Raw genomic sequence first — 22,269 nt, 5'->3', positions numbered from 1 at the left:
CGTTCAGCTGTATGGCATGATGGAATTGAAATTCAAATAGTGACCGGTTGCTAGCCCACTGCCCCATAAGAAGAATCCCAAGTTCTTACCCATTCCCTTAGTTGCCTTTAAGATATCAATTGGAAAAAGATGTAGTCATATTCTAAAGTGCCGGAAACCACACGACAATAACAAGGTATATAAATATCACGCCTCATAAGCGAAGTAGTAGGCAGCGACTACACTCTCCTCTTGTCACAAACAGTTCAATAGGTACTTCTTTCCGCTTCATTCACATTCATAACTTCATGCAACCTCGTCGTTAAAGCATACTCAAACTCACTTTTTACATACGTGAAATAAAACAAAGCCAACACAATTTGCAATTTAATAAGCTCTATACAGATTTGGAGTACCGCTTCTTCTTTGTTGGTTCTTTGATCACGATCTTGGAGTCGCTGAATGCTCTGCGCAGGGCCATGACGTGCTGTCTGACCGGGACCTCGGTGGAGGACTGCAGGGAGACCAGGGGTCTGTTCAGGTAGTACCCATACGGTCCCATCTCCCTTCTCTGCCAGGGACTGGTGGTTATCCTGGAAAGTTTAGAGTTTTGAGCTCCTGTGGGATGTTAGGATCTTCTAAAGGCTAGAAGAAGGGTGAATAAAAAGGGATTTTACATCTAAAAGGCTGTTTGTTTGGTGGTGGTGAAATGCCTGCGATCCCATGATGCCCTTTAAAATGGCAAGAAAGGCACACGGTGGGGTTTTAGTGGGTAGGCTGGTACATTAGGTGCCAGGAGTCCCACACTCTGCCGGGTGAAGACCCGCGGGGTTGTCCGTTACGAGGTTTTCTCCCTCGATAACGAAAAAAGGGCGGTTTACCAGAAAAACGGAGCATGGGAGCGATTGATAAGCGATTATTGAAGACAGAAAGTAATTTCTTATATCAAGGGTGGACCCTGTTTGTAGCGATTTTGGCTACGTACATACATACATATGGTCACGTCTATATCCCTTGCGGGGTAGACAAAGCCAACAGTCTTGAAAAGACTGAATGGCCACGCTCAGCTATTTGGCTTAATGATAGAGTTGAGATTCAAATAGTGACAGCTAGCCCATCGCCTAAAAAAGAATCCCAAGTTTGTAAGCCACTCCCTTAGTCGCCTTTTACGACATCCATGGGGGAAGAGATGGAGTGGGCCTATTCTTTTTTGGTTTTGGTGCCGGGAACCACACGGCACCCAAAATGGTTCATAGCATACGATCTCTGACCATATCATGAGCGGCGGTGTCTCAGCCCGGGGCCTCGACTGCAGGTACCCGGCCAGGGGAGCCACGCCGCACATCCATATCAACCACTGCTGCATCATCTTGCGAGCTTCGTCTTGTGTCGGCACGCTGTCGTCAGTCTGGAGGATCAATATTACATCATTATTATTATTGTGTTATTCTTAGTAGTGTCACTCTTGACAGAGCGGTCGTGGTCATCATGTAGTGTTGGAGGCGGGCGCCAATGTGCGCCTTACGATGTCCCGCCATTTCTCCCTGCTGGAAGTCATCCTGCTGCACTCGTTAAGTGAACCGCCAATCACAGACTTTATTTGGTCGGTCCATCGCATGGGTGACCTGAGCGCGGTCGAGAGCCTTCCACTTTACCCTGGACAACAAGCCGTTCTATATATTATTGTGTACATACATACAATTTTGACGGTTTCTGTGGCGCAGCGGTAGTACGCTTGTTTGTGACACCGGAGGTCCTGGGTTCGAATCCCGGCCAGGGCACGATGAGAAAAGAACTTTTTCTGATTGGCCTGGGTCTTGGATGTTTGTCTATATAAGTATGTATTATAAAATATAGTATCTTTCTCGTAACACGAGTCTCGAACTTACTTCGAGGCTAACTCAATATGTGTAATTTGTCCCGTATATATTTATTTATTTATACAAACATACATAAAATCACGCCTTCTTCCCGGAGGGGTAGGCAAAGACTACATCTTTCCACTTGCCATGATCTCTGCATACTTCCTTCGCTTCATCCACATTCATAAGTCTCTTCGTGAAAGTTTGGCGGTTTCGTGTACTCTTGACCTGACCCTTTGCCAGGACGTTCTTAATTATTGTTTCTGTATTTGAATCTCAATACTATCATTGAGCCGGACAGCTGGGCGTGGCCTTTCAGTTTTTTTATAATTGTATACCCCGCAAGGGATATAGACGTGAATATATGTAGGTATGTAATCTGTAGGAATAAAGACGTTTTAGACACTCGTGTGTCCTTAAATCTCGTTTGTAAAGGCAAGGCTCTCCAATGATAGTAGGTTTTTTTTATATACAGGACAAATTACACAGATTGAGTTAGCCTCGAAGTAAGTTCGTAACTTGTGTTACGAGATACTAACTCAACGATACTATATTTTATAATAAATACTTATATAGATAAATATCCAAGACCCAGACCAATTAGAGAAAGTTCGTTTCACATCATGCCCTGACCGGGATTCGAACCCGGGACCTCCGGTGTCACAGACAAGCGTATTACCGCTGCGCCACAGAGGCCGTCACTTGATTGTCCATTGTTCTCTAGACCCTGTACGTTCGTAATGTCCTTGTCTTTTGATGGTGATATATAATGAAGTATACTGACCTCTTGGTACCAGTAATCCACCATCATTTTCAGGATTCTCACCAGAACAAACCAGAAGTGAACGCTGTATATTATCATCCACACGAACAACAGGTTCTGAAATGTATTTATAGTACATACATACATATAATCACGTCTATATCCCTTGCGGGGTAGACAGAGCCAAGAGTCTTAAAAAGACTGATAGGAAGTCGTTTATTAGATCTTGAGATGAATGCTAATAAATGTATAGACTAATATCAAACAGAATATTAATAGCTTTTCGCTCTGAGGAAACGTGGTGACACTTGTGCTAAGGTACCTTCCAAATTGGTATAGTAACCGTCCAAATATGAAAATTATAGCGGGCAACATTTTAGATAGGCTCTTCCGGGGAAACATCGCGTCACTCTCCGCCCCCCGCGACCATACCCCGCCGTTCCCAGCGCCCGCGCCGAGGACCGCCCGCGCGCCTCATTGAACAAGTCAGTCTCTAAACAACGCGCGAGCCGGTGCGATATGTACTTCTTGTAAGCGAGCGAGTTTGTATTTATAATTTACCGATGTAAAGTTAGTTATCCCGTAGTTGGCTTTTAATTTTCAACGGCCTCTATGGCGCAGCGGTAGTGCGTTTGCCTGTGTCACCGGAGGTCCCGGGTTCGAATCCCGGCCAGGGCATGATGAGAAACGAACTTTCTCTGATTGACCTGGGTCTTGAATCTGGGTCTGAATTTTCATATTTGGACGTTTATTTATATAAGTATTTATTATAAAATATAGTATCGTTGAGTTAGTATCTCGTAACACAAGTCTGGAACTTACTTCGAGGCTAATTCAATCTGTGTAATTTGTCCCGTATACAAAATCAAAATAAATCAGCAAGACCTTGCAAAGTCTGAAGTAGGTCGAACTGGCCAGCTAAGATTCTACGGAGAAGCCTATATTAATTTCACCTGAAGCATGACCTCCCACAACGGCACACGTCTGAACACGAATCTTCGGAACAGCGCTGACAGTAAGCGGTGGGCCAGGGCGGCCGAGCCAGCCGCCCACAGCACTGTGGGTACCACTGACAAGAGACTCTCGCCGCATTTTGTCCACTCGACCAGCTGTTAGATAGAGGAGTTAATGTTTATTGGAAGCGATGAGACATCAGTGCCGTGTGGTTCCCGGCACCATTACAAAAAAGAATGGGACCACTCCATCTCTTTCCCATGGATGTCGTAAAAGGCGACTAAGGGATAGGCTTATAAACTTGGGATTCCTCTTTTAGGCGATGAGCTAGCAACCTGTCACTATTTGAATCTCAATTCTATCATTAAGCCAAGTAGCTGAACGTGGCCATTCAGTCTTTTCAAGACTGTTGGCTCTGTCTACCCCGCAAGGGATATAGACGTGACCATGTGTATGTATGTAGGTATGTATGAGACATCATTTGGTAGGCCTATTACAGCACGGAGGATCATATTTATGATAAACTGTGCCTGCGACTTCGTCCGCGTGGAATAGTTATTTTGGACATCATTGAAGCCCTCAAGGATGAATAATTTTTCCCGTTTTTTTTTCACATATTCCATTATTTCTTTGCTCCAATCCGATTACGTTCCCCAAAGTTAGGAGCTCGGAATTCGCCTGTGACCAAGTTCCAGCATATTTCTGCATTCTTTCAGAGTTATGACTAGACTCTCACCTCGAAGGTCTCCTTCCGCGCGTACCCCCACAGAGACTCCAGCATCACAAACTCCAGCAGCAGCTGCCTCTGCACTGAATACAATTTATCTTCTAACCTTTTAACCGAAACATTGTTTTTTAATTGATTACTTTGCTGTGAACTTTACTAGGCATGTCACCATGATAGGTTTGACATTTTTAAGTCAGTAATGTTGGTTCGTGTTATTTTTTTTTAAATGTTGTGCTTCAGGAATCGATGTGAATTATAGATCATTGATTAATCGCCTTGCAAAGTAGAGTTTTACATTGTCTTGCTTGTAGATGTTAAAAGTTCCGTAGTTTAAAAAACGTGTACCTAAGTGACGCTGTAGCTGTAATAATATTGTCCCTTAGTCTCCTGATATACATCCTATGGTGTATTACATTGGATCAGAAAGAGCTGCTTGACCAACGAATTCTCTGAGAGCCTAATTCATTTATATAGTAGCCATGTATTTCCCTAAGTTTGTACGTTGCTTTGAACAACAAGGATAAACTTAGAACCCACATAAATACTGTACCAATTTGTATACTGAAATTCCAAATTGATCCAATCATCTTTTCTTCCACCTGGTACGACTCCAGTTTACATCTTTAACTCTTTAGGGAGGAGCCTGGGGTTCGCCTTTGAATCCAATCGGCTGTCAGGATAATTGGTACACAAACATACATAAATCACGCCTCTATCCCATAGGGTTAGGCAGAGACTACATCTTTCCACTTGTCACGATGGCTTAATTATACAATTGGCTAGGATAAGATATTGTTCATTATAATAATTAAAAGTATAACTTTTAGAATAGGACCATACACTCCATTTCTCATGGATATCGTAAAGGGCGGCTAAGGGATAGGTTAACAAACTTGGTATTCTTAGACGACGGACTAGCCACCTATCACTATTTAAATCTTAAGCCCGTAAGGGTTGGAGACGTGTTTATATGCATGTAATTAAATAAAACACAGCTTTCAGATAGAAATATTTAATTAATAAGATAGACAGATAGTCATCTTTCTCTGCTAGATATGGGCGTCAACATTCTGTGACTGCTTGTTTTTTGTGCACTTATTCTCAGCTCCACACAGGCCGGGGATTTCCACACTCGAACAGGTACAACGTGTTGCCTACGAAACAGATAAATAAATAAATAAATATATACGGGACAAATTACACAGATTGAGTTAGCCTCGAAGTAAGTTCGAAACTTGTGTTACGAGATACTAACTCAACGATACTATATTTTATAATATATACCTACAGGACAAAAGGAAGGACAAATGAATTAAAAATTGTACACCAAAATATACAGGGCCTTCCTGGCAAAGAACTTATTATTGATCTATTTAATGAAAAAATGGATGTTAATATGGTGTGTTTGACTGAGCATTGGATCTTGGAGGGTGAGCTGATGCCCAGTCTTAACAATTTTAATGCGGTGAGCTGCTTCAGGAGAGGGTCTGCAATCAGAGGCGGTTCTGTAATATATGTTAAAAATGGTCATCGCTGTAAGGAGCGCCATGACATAGTCAGACTTTCTCTTGAGCGCTGTGTTGAGGTATCTTGTGCCGAGCTTGAGGAACACATTGTTATTTGTATTTATAGTCCACCCAACAGTAGTATTATGGATTTCCTGAATGTAATGGAGGAAGTTCTAATAGTAGCTACAAAAAGTAATAAGAAAGTAATTGTTTGCGGTGATTTTAACATTGACATATTAGTTAGCTCCACAGTGACAATACAGTTTCTTAACCTATTTAAATGTTTTAACTTAGATAATGCCTTCTTGGAACCAACCCGCTTCACTGCCACATCTGCTAAATGTATTGATAATGTTTTTAGTGAACAAAAACCAAATAATAAAAATGTATTTAGTAAATTACCCTCTGACCACTGCGGTCAATTAGTTACCTTTTCCACTAAACATAGTACATGTGATGGATTAATTATGTGCAGACCTATCACAGCCCATAAAATCAATAAATTTACAAGTTCTTTAGAGAATAAAATTTGCGCAGTAACTTACACGGGCAGCGATCCTAATGGTCATTATAATAAGTTATTTACTACCATTTCAGACGCGTACTCTAAAACATTTATACAAAAGAAACGGAAATGCAATAATAACTTTAAATTCAATGAATGGGCTACTGTTGGCATCTACAAAAGTAGAAAGACTTTGTACGATTTATATGCCCAAAAACAGTATCGATTTGAAAGCGGCTTCGTAGACCATGTTAGGAATTATTCAAAAATTTTCAAAAAAGTATGTCTACATGCAAAATCTTTGTTCATTAAAAACAAAATAAGTAATGCTCCTAACAAAACAAAGGAAACCTGGAGTGTTATAAACAAGGAAACTGGTAGAAGTAATTTTAAAGAAAATATTAATGAAATTAAATTTAATGATAGGAAAATTACCTCTACAACAGAAATAGTAAATTTATTTGAACATTTTTTTACAAATATACCGTTGGAATTAACTTCTAATATTGACTCATGCCCTAATGAAGCTGAAATACTACTTAAAAATAATGTCAGCATTTGCAGTTCCAAATTTAAATTCTTAAATATTGACCCTACTGACATTATTAATACCTTTAAAGAACTTAATCTGAAAAAGTCTGAGGATTATTGGGGTATGTCGGCTGTTGTGATATGTCATATTATAAATATTATAGCTGGGGACTTAGCATATATATTCAATAATTGTGTTGACCAAGGGATATTTCCAAATTTAATGAAGTATAGTAAACTAATTCCATTATTCAAGAAAGGTGAAAAATCAGATCCTGGTAATTATAGACCAATCTCAATTTTACCAATTTTGAGCAAGGTGTTCGAGAGAATCATGCTTAATCAAATGCAGCGTTACTTTAAGTCTAATAAATTATTTCATAGTCAGCAATACGGCTTTACTGAGGGGAAATGTACAACAGATGCAGGTGTGGCTCTTGTCACTCATATTCTCAATGCATGGGAAGACTCACAGGATGCCATCGGAGTGTTTTGCGATCTGACCAAAGCATTTGATTGCGTAGATCATAGAACTCTTCTGCTCAAGCTCGCTCATTACGGGTTCGATACTGCTGCCGTTGAACTAATTAAATCATATCTTAGTAATAGATTACAGACGGTAGATTTAAATAATACAAAATCGAAAGGAGCGACGGTAAAAATTGGGGTACCGCAAGGTTCCATTTTGGGACCTTTTCTCTTTCTGATATATATCAACGACCTGCCTTGCATGATTGAGAAACAGACTGGCATCGTGTTGTTTGCAGATGATACGTCACTAATTTTTAAAATGAACCGCCGTAGCGAAATCTGTGATGATGTGAATAGCACTTTAGCCGCCATCTCTAACTGGTTTACAATCAACAACTTACTGTTAAATGCAAATAAGACCCAATGCATTAAGTTTACACTTCCCAATGTGCGGCAGGCAAATGTGGATATTAGTATAAGTAGTAAAAGATTAGATTTTGTTGATAGTACTACTTTCTTAGGAATAACATTAGATTCAAATTTGAAATGGCATGCTCACATTTTAAAACTTTCTAAAAGGCTTAGTTCTGCAGCATACGCTATTCGTCGTATTAGGCATTTGACGGATGTGGCAACTGCTAAGCTAGTATATTTTAGTTATTTTCATAGTTTAATGTCATATGGTCTACTGCTTTGGGGATCAGCAGCAGACATACAAACTATTTTCATTTTACAAAAAAGGGCAATTCGATATATCTACGGTCTTAAACAAAGAGATTCCCTTAGAGATTTTTTCAAAAAGCTAAATATTTTAACTTTGCCCTCCCAATACATATTCGATAACATCATGCATGTTAGGAAAAACTTAGACTCTTTCAAAAAAGTAGGTGAATGTACTAGTAGATCACTGCGGAACAATTACAAGTTGTCGATCCCAGCACATCGGCTGGCTAAGGTAGGGAAATCATTTCTGATTAATTGTATAAGATTTTATAATAAATTACCAAAAAGTGTTCTTGAAATGAATGACAGAAAATTCAAACAGTATATTAAAGTTGAGCTTTGTAGGAAAGCCTATTACAGCACGGATGATTATATTAATGATAAACATGTGTGGCCCGAGCTGGACATAATGGCCTCTTAAATGCTTGTGTATTTTTGACATGATCTTGACATAATTTGTACAGTATGTACATATTTTATTTTATATTTATTTTATTTGACGAAATATTCATATTGACATAATCAGTTCTACATTCATACATGTTTTTTAATGTAGACAATGTGCATTCGTCCACGATTTAGATTTAAGAGATCTATATTTGTAAATTGACGTCCTATGAAAATGCTGCAGTGTAGTTTGTTCCGCCGCTTCTTCTACACATGCGCTTTGGAAGCGGTAGTAGTTATAATTAGATTTAAGTTATGTGACGTCAATAAGTGGTACCTTGTATCCAATTTTGAAAATAAATCTATTCTATTCTATTCTATTCTATAGATAAACATCCAAGACCCAGGTCAATTAGAGCAAGTTCGTTTCTCATCATGCCCTAGCCAGGATTCGAACCCGGGACCTCCGATGTCACAGACAAGCGCACTACCGCTGCGCCACAGAGGCCCTCAAGAGATAAAAATGCCATTTTTTTAACTCTACTAGTCTCTGTCAAGGCAAACGTTGTTTTGCCATATAAATAATTTTTTAGTTATTTCTAAGTAGTTAAAAGAAAAATGTTAAGTATGGACAACACTTATCACTAAGGGATATGAAAAATAGATGTTGGCCTATTCTCAGACCTACTTAATATGCTCACAAAATTTCATGAGAATCGGTCAAGCCGTTTCGGAGAACGGAGAGTGCGGGAACGAACATTGTAACACGAGAATTCTATAAAAATTAAAATCTTATAGATTTTACATACATACATACATATGGTCACGTCTATATCCCTTGCGGGTTATACAGAGCCAACAGTTTAGAAAAGACTGAATGGCCACGTTCAGCTATTTGGCTTAATGATAGAATTGAGATTCAAATAGTGACAGGTTGCTAGTCCATCGCCTAAAAAAGAATCCCAAGTTTGTAAGCCTATCCCTTAGTCGCCTTTTACGACATCCATGGGAAAGAGATTATTATTTTTTGTAGTGGTGCCGGGAACCACACGGCACCAATACAAAAGATTCTCTCATTATAAATAAAACCCTTGTCTTGCGACGCCATGCTGGTAAAGGCCGATGTCAATGTTACAACAAAAATACATTTAATATCCCTTGCGGGGTAGACAGAGTCAACAGTCTTGAAAATACTGATACTAAGGCCACGTATAGCTGCTTGGCTTAATGTTAGAATTGTGATTCAAATACTGACAGGTTGCTCGCCCGTCCCCTTATAGAAAACCTAGTTCATAAGCATCTCCCTTAGTCGACTTTTACGACATCCATGGTAAAGATATGGAATGGTCCTATTCTTTTTTTTATCGGTGCCGGGAACCACACGGCACATTCACCGAGATTAGCGCGTTCAAACAAACAAACAAACTCTTCAGCTTTATAATACTAGTATAGATTAGAGAACTTCACTCACATTGATGTAGGTTCTAAGTTTCTCAATAGCGTCAGCAGTTGTCTCGCTCGACTGACTGACAAGCCTTGCACACATGTTGCTGTCTCTTTCGCACAGGTGTTCCTTCTCGTTCCCGCAGCCCACCTCTCCCCAGGACACGTGGCTCCCGGCCCGACTGACTTCCAGCGACGGTCTCTTTGGAGTCGGGACCTCACTCTAGTTAAAAAACTCGGCCTGAAGTTACTGCTCAGTTATTGGTTAGAAGTTCTACATACATACATACATATGGTCACGTCTATATCCCTCGCGAGGTAGACAGAGCCAACAGTCTTGAAAAGACTGAATGGCCACGTTCAGCTATTTGGCTAAATGATAGAATTGAGATTCAAATAGCGACAGGTTGCTAGCCCATCGCCTAAAAAAAAGAATCCCTAGTTAGGTTAGGAATGCAAAAAATAATAGGACCACTCCATCTCTTTCCCATGAATGTCGTAAAAGGATAGGCTTATAAAATTTCTATCCTTTTTTTAGGCGATGGGCTTTGTCTACCCCGCAAGAGATATAAACGTGACCATATGTATGTATGTATGTACTAGTCCATGTAGGCGATGGGCTAGCAACATGTCACTATTTGAATCTCAATTCTATCATAAAGCCATACATCTGAACGTGGCCTTTCGGTCATTTCAATACTTTTGGATCTGTCTACCTCGTAAGGGATTTAGACGTGATGTATATGATATGTATGTATGTACTAGCCCATATCGTATCAATGAAGTAAAAAGCAAAAGGATAGTTAATGGGCTACCTCTACATAACTTTTATCATAACTAGCAACCCGCCCCGGCTTCGCACGGGTGCAAAATTATAAATGTTATTATTCATAAAAACCTTCCTCTTGAATCACTCTTCCGGTTACAAAAAACCGCCTCAAAATCCGTTGCTTAATTTTAAAGATTTAAGCATACAGACAAACAGACTAAAATAGCGACTTTATTTTATACTATGTAGTGAAAAATTGCGGTACTTCCTAACCTAACTATAACCTATACCTACTTATAATGTTGTCACTACACTACATAAACTAGCAAACTAGCGTACGTCTGCATTTCACTGATTAGACTCGGCGTCGGCGCGGGCTGCGCGTAACCTCGCAACCGTTGCTGTGCGCATGCGACGAAGCTGTGCACCCTCCGCATGGTGCGGCGTACGCTCACCGACGCTCGCTCGTGCAACTCCGCTTGCCTGCTCATAACAATTGAAAATTTATTTATTTTCTCTCTCAAAGCTTAAAATTCATCGGTAAATGCAGTTTGTGTTTAAGTATTTGTAAGCTTTCTTATTATTAATAATTAAATTTCTGATTATTTCTGATTAAAAATAATTAAGTAATATAAGTGAGACTAGTGTTTAGTTCAGACACTAGTCTGTTAATAAATATATATATATATTTATATTTATTTATATATATATATATAGGGGTCAAATTACACAGATTGAGTTAGCCTCAAAGTAAGTTCGAGACTTGTGTTACGAGATAATAACTCAACGATCCTATGTTATAATAAATACTTAATAGATAAAGATCAAGACCGTTGGCTCTATCTACATCTACCCCGCAGGGAATATAGACGTGGTTATATGTATGTATTTATGTATTGATAGATATATATTTTTTCCTCTATACATGACATCTCGCCTCTTTCCCGAAGGAGTAGGCAGAGACTACACCTCTCCACTTACCGCGATCCCTGCATACTTCATTCGCTTCATCCACATTCGTAGCTCTTGTAGCCGCCGTTCAGCCTCCATGGACAGACAGACACCTTGACTTGACATTTTAGATGAACAAAACTGACTGACAGACTGATGAATAAAAGGACAATCAAAATTTGTCTAAGACGACAATAAAACACGACGCCTTGAACAGCCAAAAAGAGTGGTTTTATTCAGACACGACCTTCCAAACCCTCGGCCCGTTCAGCTCTCTCGATGCAAGATTGTTCTCTATAACACTCTTTAATTAAGTACCTATGTAAATACAAATGAGTATTACCAACCACTGCTCCAAATACGGCATATTGAATCTCGTGCAGTAATGTTTCCTCACGTAGTCAGCGTAGCACAGCGACAAGAACCAGCAGACGGTGATGTGGATCTGGGGTTGTTGGGTCTTGAGGAACTTGGTCAGGGGACCCAGGGGCACCACCTCCTGGCCGCCGAGCAGACCCGCTGTGGTCATTTCCAGGAGGATGTTGGGGCTCTGCGAATGATATCCCTGGTTAGGTCAGGTAGGTTTTGGGCATTGATGTCGGTTTTAGAAAAGATATAATAAATATATACGGGACAAATTACACAGATTGAGTTAGCCTCGAAGTAAGTTCGAGACTTGTGTTATTCAACAAGCTTACTACCGCGGCGCCACAGAGGCCGTCGAGGATAATTTAGCACTGTTTTCATTAGAAGTAAAGACAATAGTAATGAACACGTAAACCTTCACTTATATTCTATCATTAAATAACTCTTGATCTTAGAAACAACTAGAAAAAGTAATCTTAGTTATTCTTTTTACTGTTATATTTCTTACTAGCTGTGCCTGCAACTTCGTCCGCGTGGAATAGTTATTTTGGGCATCATTGAAGCCCTCAAGGATGAATAATTTTCCCCATTTTTTTTTTCAAATTTTCCATTATTTCTTTGCTCCTTATAGTTGCAGCGTGATGTAATTTAGCCTTAAGCCTTCCTCGATAAATGGTCTATTCAACGCGAAGAATTTTTCAATTCGAACCAGTAGTTCCTGAGATTGGCGCGTTCAAACAAACTCTTCAGCTTTATAACTTTAGTATAGAGTACCCGGTTGACCGAGCTTTGCTAGGTCTACCAGAGATGGCGCTGTTTTTAAAATGTTTATATATCTTGGGAACCGAGCTTTTCTCGAACCTAGGACCTTGATAAATCGATTCCTTGAGCCGAAAAGCCCCTAATCTGTAACTCTCATGAAAATCGTTGGAGCCATTTCCGAGATCCTGATTATATATATACAAAAATTGCTCGTTTAAATATATTAGATAATGTTAGCTGTGTGATAAGATAAATGTGACAGAAGAACACTCACGTCCCTAATGAGTGTGTCCAGGTAGTACTGGAAGAATCGCATGGAGCACACCCACAGGTGGATCATCAGCGCCAGCATGCCAAGCACCATGGTAGACTGAAACACAAATCGAAATAAGTAAATCTACCATTGCTGTGCCGTGTGGTTCCCGGCACCAATACAAAAAAGAATAGGACCACTCTCCATCTCTTTCCTATGGATGTCGTAAAAGGCGACTAAGGGATAGGCTTACCAACTTGGGCTTCTTTTTTAGGCGATGGGCTAGCAACCTGTCGCTATTTGAATCTCAATTCTATCAATTAGCAAATAGCTAAATAGCTGAACGTGGCCATTCAGTCTTTGCAAGACTGTTGGCTTTGTCTACCCCGCAGGGGATATAGACGTGACCATATGTATGTAAATCCACCATCAACCTGAGACAGGCGTTAGTCCTGGTTGCGATCTTTCAACCTTGGAGAGAAGCTCAGGGTCGGCCTGACCATGATGCTGGATCTGGTAGGTCAGGTTACACGAAAAACGATATTTCCGTCCGACTTTTGTCAAAAAATGGGTCAATAAATAGAATCAAGATGAACAAGATTTGATTATTGGTGCCGTGTGGTTACCGGCACCAATTGCAAAAAAAGGTATAGGACCACTCCGTCACTTTTCTATGGATGTCCTAAAAGGCGACTAAGGGATAGGCTTACCAACTTGGGATTCTTCATTAAGCCAAATAGCTGAACGCGGCCTATCAGTCTTTTTAAAGACTACAACTCACAAAGGATACAGACGTGATTATATGTATGTAAGTTATATTTGATTTACATTTTTTTAAATATTTCTAGCGGCTATAAAAGATGTTCATATGTTTGGATCTTTACCGGTTTTTGGACACAGCCTTGTTCTTTCCAGGCTATATCTCTAGACTCGTACGTCGCCGTAATTTCCAGCTCTTTTGCTGATAGTATTAAACCTTCATGGTTTCAATATCAATAACGAACACCGTGGCCATTGTATATTGTGTCCAGTAGATTAAAAATAAAGAACTACTTCTTATTCTCTTCTGTCATCTGCTGTGTCATGTCTTATTTATTTATTTAAACTTTATGCACGAAAATGTACAACAGGTGGACTTAATGCCACAAGGCATTCTCTGCCAGTCGAACCTTTGGACCGAACTGAGATGGACGTACGGGTGGTGCAATGAGTGTAAAAAAAAAGTGTGTATCTAAGATCTAAATGAAATAAACTACTTACAATCAGCGTCTTCTCCATCGAAGACACCTGAACATGGTCTCCGTGGATGAAGACGGTTGACTCCAGCTCGTGGTACAGGAACAGGGCGGCGGCGCTGGCGAAAACCGCCGTCGGCCCAACCCCCCAGATCTCCCCATTGCAGCTCAGCCATCTCACCAGCGACTCCAAGTGGGAGTCGCAGAGATTCTGCAACAGGAACAAGTGTTAGGTACGATCGCGTTCATATCTGCAGTCATAGTTTTAAAATTCTTACGGGTTAAAATAGCGTGCACTGTGGTTCCACTAGATACACACACACATGCATATTGAAAAAGAATAAATATTCCATCAAATGAATACGGTCTTTAATACCAATGATTACTAAGTAAAACAGTTTATTATTCTATGACATATAACATAACAAAACAGAAAGAGACGGTAATCAACGATGGCCGAACTGGGCCCGATAATTGTCGATCGAGATATCGTCGTCTCTCATTATTTGCATAAGATTTGCCTATAGAGGGAAGCCTGCGACTGCCAGACTTATGTCATTGCAATAAAGTTGAAAGTTTGTCTGCACACGACCCTAACATAGGTAGTGGTTCCTTTGAAAGTTATTGGGTAGCAATTTTATTACTTCGTGTGTGCAAGTGAGATCTAAGATAGTATATTAGATAATCTCGCTTGCTCACACTCGCTTGTTCCAGTTACTAGCGGATCCAAAGTTATTTAAGGAATTTTTGTCTATTTAAAAAAAAAAAAAATTTTAATTTTTCAAGGTGCCATTTGAACTAAGTGACTGACTGACTAACTTACTAACTGATATAGGGAGCAAAATAAAACATTCAATAATTAAAATTAGTAAATTTTATTGAAACAGTTTACCTATAGTTTTGTTTACATATTGATGATTATATAAAGGTATAAATACAGCATATTACACTAATTTACTTCTCATTTACTTATCTCCTGTTATTAAGGTTACAGCTTAATTATTCGTTTTCATAAAGAAAAGATATTGAAGCTGTCCTTAAAATACTATCTAAGTAATTAGTAGTTTTAATATAAATTGGCAGAACCTTTCACGCACTATATGGACTCGATGCACAGGGCAGTTGTCTTGCACAAATGATATTGTTGGCATATCATCAATCGGATAAATACACCGCACAGTTGGTAACATGGTTTCTTGCAGCACTTGCACACAATGAGCAGCTGTAGCGCGTCCTGCTATCCACACCTGTTCCCCAGGTCCAGCAGCACTCATCCAGCCCCACATATTTACAGATATGCGTCCAGACTCCATATTTGGCACAATATTTTTTTCTTCATACCAAGTTGCATTTCTTCGCCATAAATGACGCCTACCGTGTTGCGAAGACATAAACGAATTTTCGTCCGTAAATATCGCTTTTTTCCAGTTAAAATCCAAATACTCCCGAACAAATTCTAAACGTTTTTGCTTATTTATTTCGGATAAATACGGCTTTCTTCATGGCTGTCTGTGGTGTAGTTATTCACGGTGCAAAACTCGATGAACAGTAACAACTGAAGTATCGAACTGTTCCGAAAATATTCTGGTCGGAATGAAGCCATTATTGTCGTACTATTCCACCATGGATCTCCGCTGTGTCGCGTGCCGCTGTGTTGATAAGCGGACGACGGCCGCTGCGCGGTCGACTTTTTACGCTACCCTCTTCTTGATGATATCTCGCGTTACCCAACGCTTAGCAACGTTTATTGTGTTATTTGTGTAAATGTGTGAGTGACAGCGGTGACTGCAAGCTATAAAGATTTGCGAACTATGACTGCAATTATGAACGCGACCGTACATACATACATATGGTCAGAACAAGTGTTAGGTACCTAAATACATACATACATATGGCCACGTCTATATCCCTTGCGGGGTAGACTGAGCCAACAGACTTGAAAAGACTGAATGGCCACGTTCAGCTATTTGGCTTAATGATAGAATTGAGATTCAAATAGTGACAGGTTGCTAGCCCATCTCCTAAAAAGAACCCCAAGTTTGTAAGCCTATCCCTTGGTCGCCTTTTACGACATCCATGGGAAAGAGATGGAGTGGTCCTATTCTTTTTTGTATTGGTGCCGGGAACCACACGGCACAACAAGTGTAACAAATGACGGAATGGTTTAAGGAAAGGTAAACTTTGTTAAGCTTTAAGGTTAATGCATTGGAAGAACTAAAAGTTTGTTTGTTTGTAATATCTTTATTGCATAGAAATTTACACAATAACAATAGTAGGTACATAGTTATAAAAGAAACAAATCACTGGCAATGGCGGACTTATCCCATGAAGGGTTCTCTTCCAGTTAACCGGCAAACAATAAAGGAACTAGATAATTAAGTAAAAAGCGGCAAGTCATTGTGTTTTTAGCAACAATTTAATAACAATACTAACAGAAATAAAAATAATAGTCATATACCTACCCACTAAATATATGTCGACGCCCGCTCACGAAGAAACATACATATAAACTAAGATAATTTGCCGGTCGTTCGTTCTAGGTATAAAATAGTATTTATTTGACACAGTTTACTATTTAAAATGGCGGAAATTCGGTGATGGTGACTTTTATTACTGAAAATAACTTGATGGAGGATTGAGGTCGTGAAAGGCCACAAATTAGGTCATCTATCTAGCGAATGGAGTAGGACTTGATTAGTAAGATGCTTGAGAATCTGGTCAAATACATAGTGCAGGAATAAGGAGATATTATGGAGAAAACTAGACAAAGCCAAAACCTAAAGCTTTAGCTTAAGACCAGAAAAAATTGTATACTAACCCACCAAATAAACTCTTCTTCGACCATGAAGATTATCTAGTAATTGTTTGCAAAACGTACAATTTACGTCTCAATGTCCAAGTTGTTAAAAGATTCCGCCACTAAGAAGACGGTTACCATAACAATAATTGAACATAAAGCCAACACTAGTTTTGCTGATAGCGAAACATTGTCTTCTTTCATAAAATCGAATAAGGCAAATGACATGGCGTGTGACTTAACTGAATAATCTTCGGAAGTTCATGTTAGGATATACGAAAATTTTGATTTGTATGTGTGAGACGCACGACCTACTAGACTTTGAACTGGTGTTGCGAGTTGTAATCGCTTTTTACAATTGATTTCCTGTAAAATTAATTGTAAAAGCGAATGAATGAGGACAGACTAACGAAAGGAATTTATTTATTTAAACTTTATTGCACAAAAACAAAAATGTACAAAAGGCGGACTGAATGCCGTTTGGCATTCTCTACCAGTCAACCCGCTGACCAAACAGAAAAAACTTTAAGTTGGTGGTGCGATAAAGTGCACATGCATACTGACAAAATACATACATTACAAAAAAAAAATGCGTAAATACATACAAGATACATAATATACACTATAAATACATATACATACATAAAATATAAAATTAGGATGACCCATCATTAATCTGCCGAAGAAAGAACCCCTTCACAGCATGTTTGAACGCAGAGCGACTAGGAGCTCTCCTAATCATTTCAGGAAGAGCATTTCAGAGCCTTACAGCCTGAATTTATAAGGCAGAGCTGACTGTAAAAGTGGGAAGCGCCGACCTCGTCCAAATTTTAAGGACCCAAATTTCGAATGACTTAAAAAGGGAGATGTTAGGAGTACCCGTAATCGGCGAATAAGTGTAAAAAGAGTAATGAGTGAAGAGGTAACGGGTGAGTTCTGTAAGGATTGTAGCAAGTGGGAATCCATAGTCTCTTCCTACCCCAATGGAGAACAGGTGCGATTGTATGTATATATCAATCGTTACAAGCAAGTTCTTCGGTGTATACCTACTCTCTGGTCTTTTATCAGAATAATAAATATATACCCGGGACAAATTACACTGATTGAGTTAGCCTCGAAGTTAATTCGAGACTTGTGTTACGAGATACTAACTCGACGATACTGCATTTCATATAAATTCTTATATAGATATATAGCCGCTTTTTATCAGAAAAAGTTCTTTTCTCATCACGCCCTGACCGGGATTCGAACCCGGGACCTGCAATGTCACAGACAAGCGTACTACAGAGGCCGTCAATGTTATCAATTATATACATTACCATAAAATTTTAGAAACTTCTCAGCTTGCCTACTGATTCATCAAGGTTATCCTGAAACAGAATAGATCCTGGAAGATCTTCCCTTTGAGGCTGTCAAACCCGAAATATCTATCACACAAGACCTACTATTGTACTTATACAACATAAATACACCCTTGCGGGGTCGACAGAGCCAGCAGTCTGGAAAATACCGAAAGGCCACGTACTGCTGGATATTTTTATAATGGAATTCTGATTCAAATAGTGACAGGTTGCTAGCCCATCGCCTACAGAAGAATCCCAAGTTCATTACCCTATTCCTTAGTTACCCTTTACGACACATCCATGGGAAATAGATGGAGATATACCTATAAAAACTTTCATATAGTATCCTGGTGAACTAATATACAGGTCTATTGTAGAAAACTTATCATGTAAAATGTTTGCCTACAAAACACATCAGCATTTAAAAAAAAGAAAAAAATATATACACGGCTTGGTTATCTACTCACACATCCAGAGCTGAAGCTCACGGATTTCCCCGCCATAAAACCACTGGGCCCACGAAATTACCCCCCACTTTATACATTTTTAATCATTTTATTTATACACTGTTATTATTACACTTGTAATTTAGAATTAATTACTTATATTTTGTAGATAACCAAAAATTTTGAGTGAAACGTGACAGAGATATTTTGTCTGCCATGGTTCAAGTTGTCAGTTCCACAGTTCACGACATGCCTTTAAAAAGGCAGAAGGCTTTATGTTACATCAATAGTGAGGTTTTATTGGATTTTAGAAGTCATGTAATATTAACAAGGTTCACATTTGTGATCAGACTTTTGTGCGGATGTTTTCAGTATTATTTTGAATAAAATATTTTATTTTATCAATACTATTATATTTTTGAATAAGTTAAAAGAATAAATTAAAAAAAAAAACAGGTATTAAACGCGCACGTAACGTAGGTACCTATATTTTATCTCGGACGTTTCGAATCATAATATATATCGATAATATTTATGATATAATATTTATTATTATATGAAAATGAAAAAGTTGAAAATGAAAATGTTTATTTGTTTAACTCGTTTACAGAATCTCATTTTGAATGGGATCTCCATTTTTGTGTTTGGAGAACCCGCTCTTATTGTATGGTAAGAAATAATTACAAATAAATATTGAATTTGATAATATTATTTAATAAAATATATTTTTTTATCTGCGGTCAAACATATTTTAATTTTTTCTGGAAATTCCCCCGTGAACGGTAAAGTTTGCGTGTGGGGTTGAAAGGGTAGACTAGAAATAAAACTATACTTACAGTATACAAATGATTAGGCCGAGCTGCAATGGCTGATGCAGGCCGGATCTACGCATTTGTCGTTTATTATAATTATAATAATACTATAAGTTGTAATCTAAACACAAAGTACACTATCGATTATATTCCGTACAAACACCAATTTATTATCGACGTGGTATCACACAATCTCCGTTTTTATTAAAAATAATAATAATAGAATTTATACAAATATAGAAATAATATACTAATAAAGTTTAAGAAATTTAAATAAATAAATGAATAATAAATATTTTGTTTTGAGTTACATGTTTTTTAAATATATTTTAATGATAGGTTTTATTAGCATTTGGGTCGAATTGTTTGTTTCCTAATGTAGCAAACAGTATGCCATAGAAACAGTTGTTTAGTGAGAAAAAATATCAGATTATTAGGTATAGTTAAATTTTTTATTTGATTTCCAAAAATATAGTGCTTTTCATTTTCTTATTTCTTTGTTCTCCTTCTGTCTTCTGTAGGTAGTGTACATTCCGGATCTTTCCACTATACACCTAAATAAAAGGGAGGTTCACGGAGATTGCTAGATATCACGTCGATTTGAACAACACCAAAACTACTGATATATTTGAAAACGATAACATTTGTAAAATAGTTAATTTAAATTCAACAGAAAGATATTGAAAAAAATATTTATATTTAAATATATATATTATATTATTATAATCTCTGTGGGTATATGAACTAGGATTTTATATAATTTTTTTTATAAAAACACATTTTACAATTAATACGTCTCTACGCACTACACAATATTCCTTTTGAACACGCTAAAATGTATAAGATTATTAATAATGTATAAGAAATTTTTCTACCAAAACCACAACACTATTTGATTAACATTTAAATTGCAAATATATATAATATCATTTATTACACTTGACGATATCAAAAAAAAAAGAAAAAAAAATTTATGGTGAAATTAAATTACATTTTAATAACTCCATTATCGTTACACCTGTTAAAAAATATCAGGTAAACCTTCATTAATTATTCATTAAATGTATATCAGTAACATCATAGTGTACTCAAAAATCATTACAGAATAACCAAACCTTGAGGTTTACATATTTATACTGTAAAGCTTACCAATATTTAAGTACCCGTATATCAAGAGAAAAGTTTATCTTAAACATTATTACTTCATATTTTAAAACTAAGTAAGATATCATAGTAGTAGTATATATTTGAAAGTACTCTTAATGAGTTTCATTATCTCCGTGAATAAATTATGACTATATCTATTTTACCTACATTTTCTACTCATATCTAGACAACAGCCACTTTAAAGCTAAAAATAAATGATATTTATAGCTTAGGTCATTCACTTATAAATTTTACTATAATTTCTTAAATATCAGGTCCAAACTACAGGTATCAAAACATTAAGACTCTAATTACTTATGCATTGAAGAACACTATAAGAAAATATGTCATGCAGCTTAATTTATTGGTACTGATTATTTTGATAAACTGGTAGAGTACGCGAGATTATAGAAACATGAGTGACTTATTATTTTAATGGTCTCAACATTGGCTCCAATATTTTGAAAATACAATTTTTTTTATTCTATAATAAATACGTTTTACTAAATCTATTTATAAGAATGTTCCTCTATTAATATTAATTAATATATAAGAGACTTGTCGTCGACGATTGCCCAATATTTAAGTACAATTTACTGAAATATTAATGCGTTAAGCGTAGATATTATTTACAGACTACTATGAAAATTTTCTGTATTCATTGCCCGAGATTACAGAAATATTTTCATTTTATTTTATATATTTAATTATGAAATATTTTTCATATTTATTATACACATATAGTTATGTACATGGGGTTTGCTTAAAGCCTTTCAGGTATATATCGCAAATAAATACCATAAATGAAATATTTATAGTCCGTCCAGCAATGTCAATATAATTTACAATGATATAATTATGAGTACACCCTATTAAAAAACATTTCAATATATTTAATGTCTTCGTTGTTTTATATACTATTAATAATATATATTTTTATAATAATTACTAGAGATAACATTTACTAGAGTTTTATAATAAAGTTGAATAGTACGCCTACATATAAGTCTACGCCGACGAAATACAGACATGTTTTTGTATATTTTTTAAACATATTTTATTTATTATGTGTAGAACACTTAGTTGTGAATTATATCTCACTTATATTGCCTTCATAACGACATATTGCTGATTACACACAAATATAGTCAGGAAAACATCCTCTTCATACTATTTCTAATGCTATATTTTTCAAAAGTGTAAGTACATTTATTGTTTTGCAATCGGAAACAAGCATTATATACGATTACAAAATATATAATAATTATTATACATACTTTTGTTATTATTAGTAAGTTTTTGTAGCACATCGATAGTGTTATTAAAAGATATTTTGGCAAAGAATCTTACAATATAAACAGAGATATAGACTTAAATATGATTTGGATTACAATTAAAGCTTTATTTGAAGTTATGCCATCATACATACGTGTGATGGCAAAAAACACAGGAAAAAAATAAGACATATTATATGTTAATAAGATACATTATAGGAAACAAAAAGACATATATTATACATTCGGTCACACCAGCCAC

At 37.3% G+C, this 22,269-nt stretch overlaps 2 protein-coding genes across 2 annotated transcripts; both read right to left on the bottom strand.

The window, feature by feature from the left end:
• Positions 1-376: 376 nt before the first annotated feature.
• LOC106138023 (uncharacterized) lies at positions 377-4,459 on the bottom strand. The gene is made up of 5 exons (XM_060947583.1): positions 4,295-4,459; positions 3,558-3,713; positions 2,626-2,721; positions 1,251-1,387; positions 377-572 (listed from the first exon to the last, which is right to left on the bottom strand). Exons 1-5 carry the CDS (start codon positions 4,337-4,339, stop codon positions 377-379), a joined length of 630 nt encoding a protein of 209 aa, XP_060803566.1. The 5' UTR covers positions 4,340-4,459.
• Positions 4,460-5,334: 875 nt separating this feature from the next.
• On the bottom strand, positions 5,335-18,835 carry LOC106138018 (uncharacterized). The gene is made up of 7 exons (XM_060947423.1): positions 18,797-18,835; positions 14,215-14,400; positions 12,976-13,071; positions 11,921-12,123; positions 10,940-11,105; positions 9,882-10,076; positions 5,335-5,439 (listed from the first exon to the last, which is right to left on the bottom strand). The coding sequence occupies exons 1-7, from the start codon at positions 18,830-18,832 to the stop codon at positions 5,335-5,337; spliced, it is 987 nt and encodes a 328-aa protein (XP_060803406.1). The 5' UTR covers positions 18,833-18,835.
• Positions 18,836-22,269: the final 3,434 nt, after the last annotated feature.

This window comes from Amyelois transitella, chromosome 13, assembly GCF_032362555.1.
Source record: "Amyelois transitella isolate CPQ chromosome 13, ilAmyTran1.1, whole genome shotgun sequence".
NCBI classification, from domain to species: domain Eukaryota; kingdom Metazoa; phylum Arthropoda; class Insecta; order Lepidoptera; family Pyralidae; genus Amyelois; species Amyelois transitella.
The sequence above is the reverse complement of the archived record's forward strand: the minus strand, read 5'-3'. Positions and strand labels throughout refer to the sequence as shown.

Coding starts and splice junctions, on each gene's coding strand:
- LOC106138018 (XM_060947423.1), bottom strand. CDS start 18,832: ATGGCGGGGAAATCCGTGAGCTTCAGCTCTGGATGT. Junction 12,124..12,975: donor TGGACACACTCATTAGGGAC/GTGAGTGTTCTT, acceptor TATCATTCGCAG/AGCCCCAACATCCTCCTGGA. Junction 11,106..11,920: donor ATGCCGTATTTGGAGCAGTG/GTTGGTAATACT, acceptor TGTTATGAGCAG/GCAAGCGGAGTTGCACGAGC.
- LOC106138023 (XM_060947583.1), bottom strand. CDS start 4,339: ATGCTGGAGTCTCTGTGGGGGTACGCGCGGAAGGAGACCTTCGAG. Junction 3,714..4,294: donor CGCGGAAGGAGACCTTCGAG/GTGAGAGTCTAG, acceptor TCTATCTAACAG/CTGGTCGAGTGGACAAAATG. Junction 1,388..2,625: donor TGGATTACTGGTACCAAGAG/GTCAGTATACTT, acceptor TTGATCCTCCAG/ACTGACGACAGCGTGCCGAC.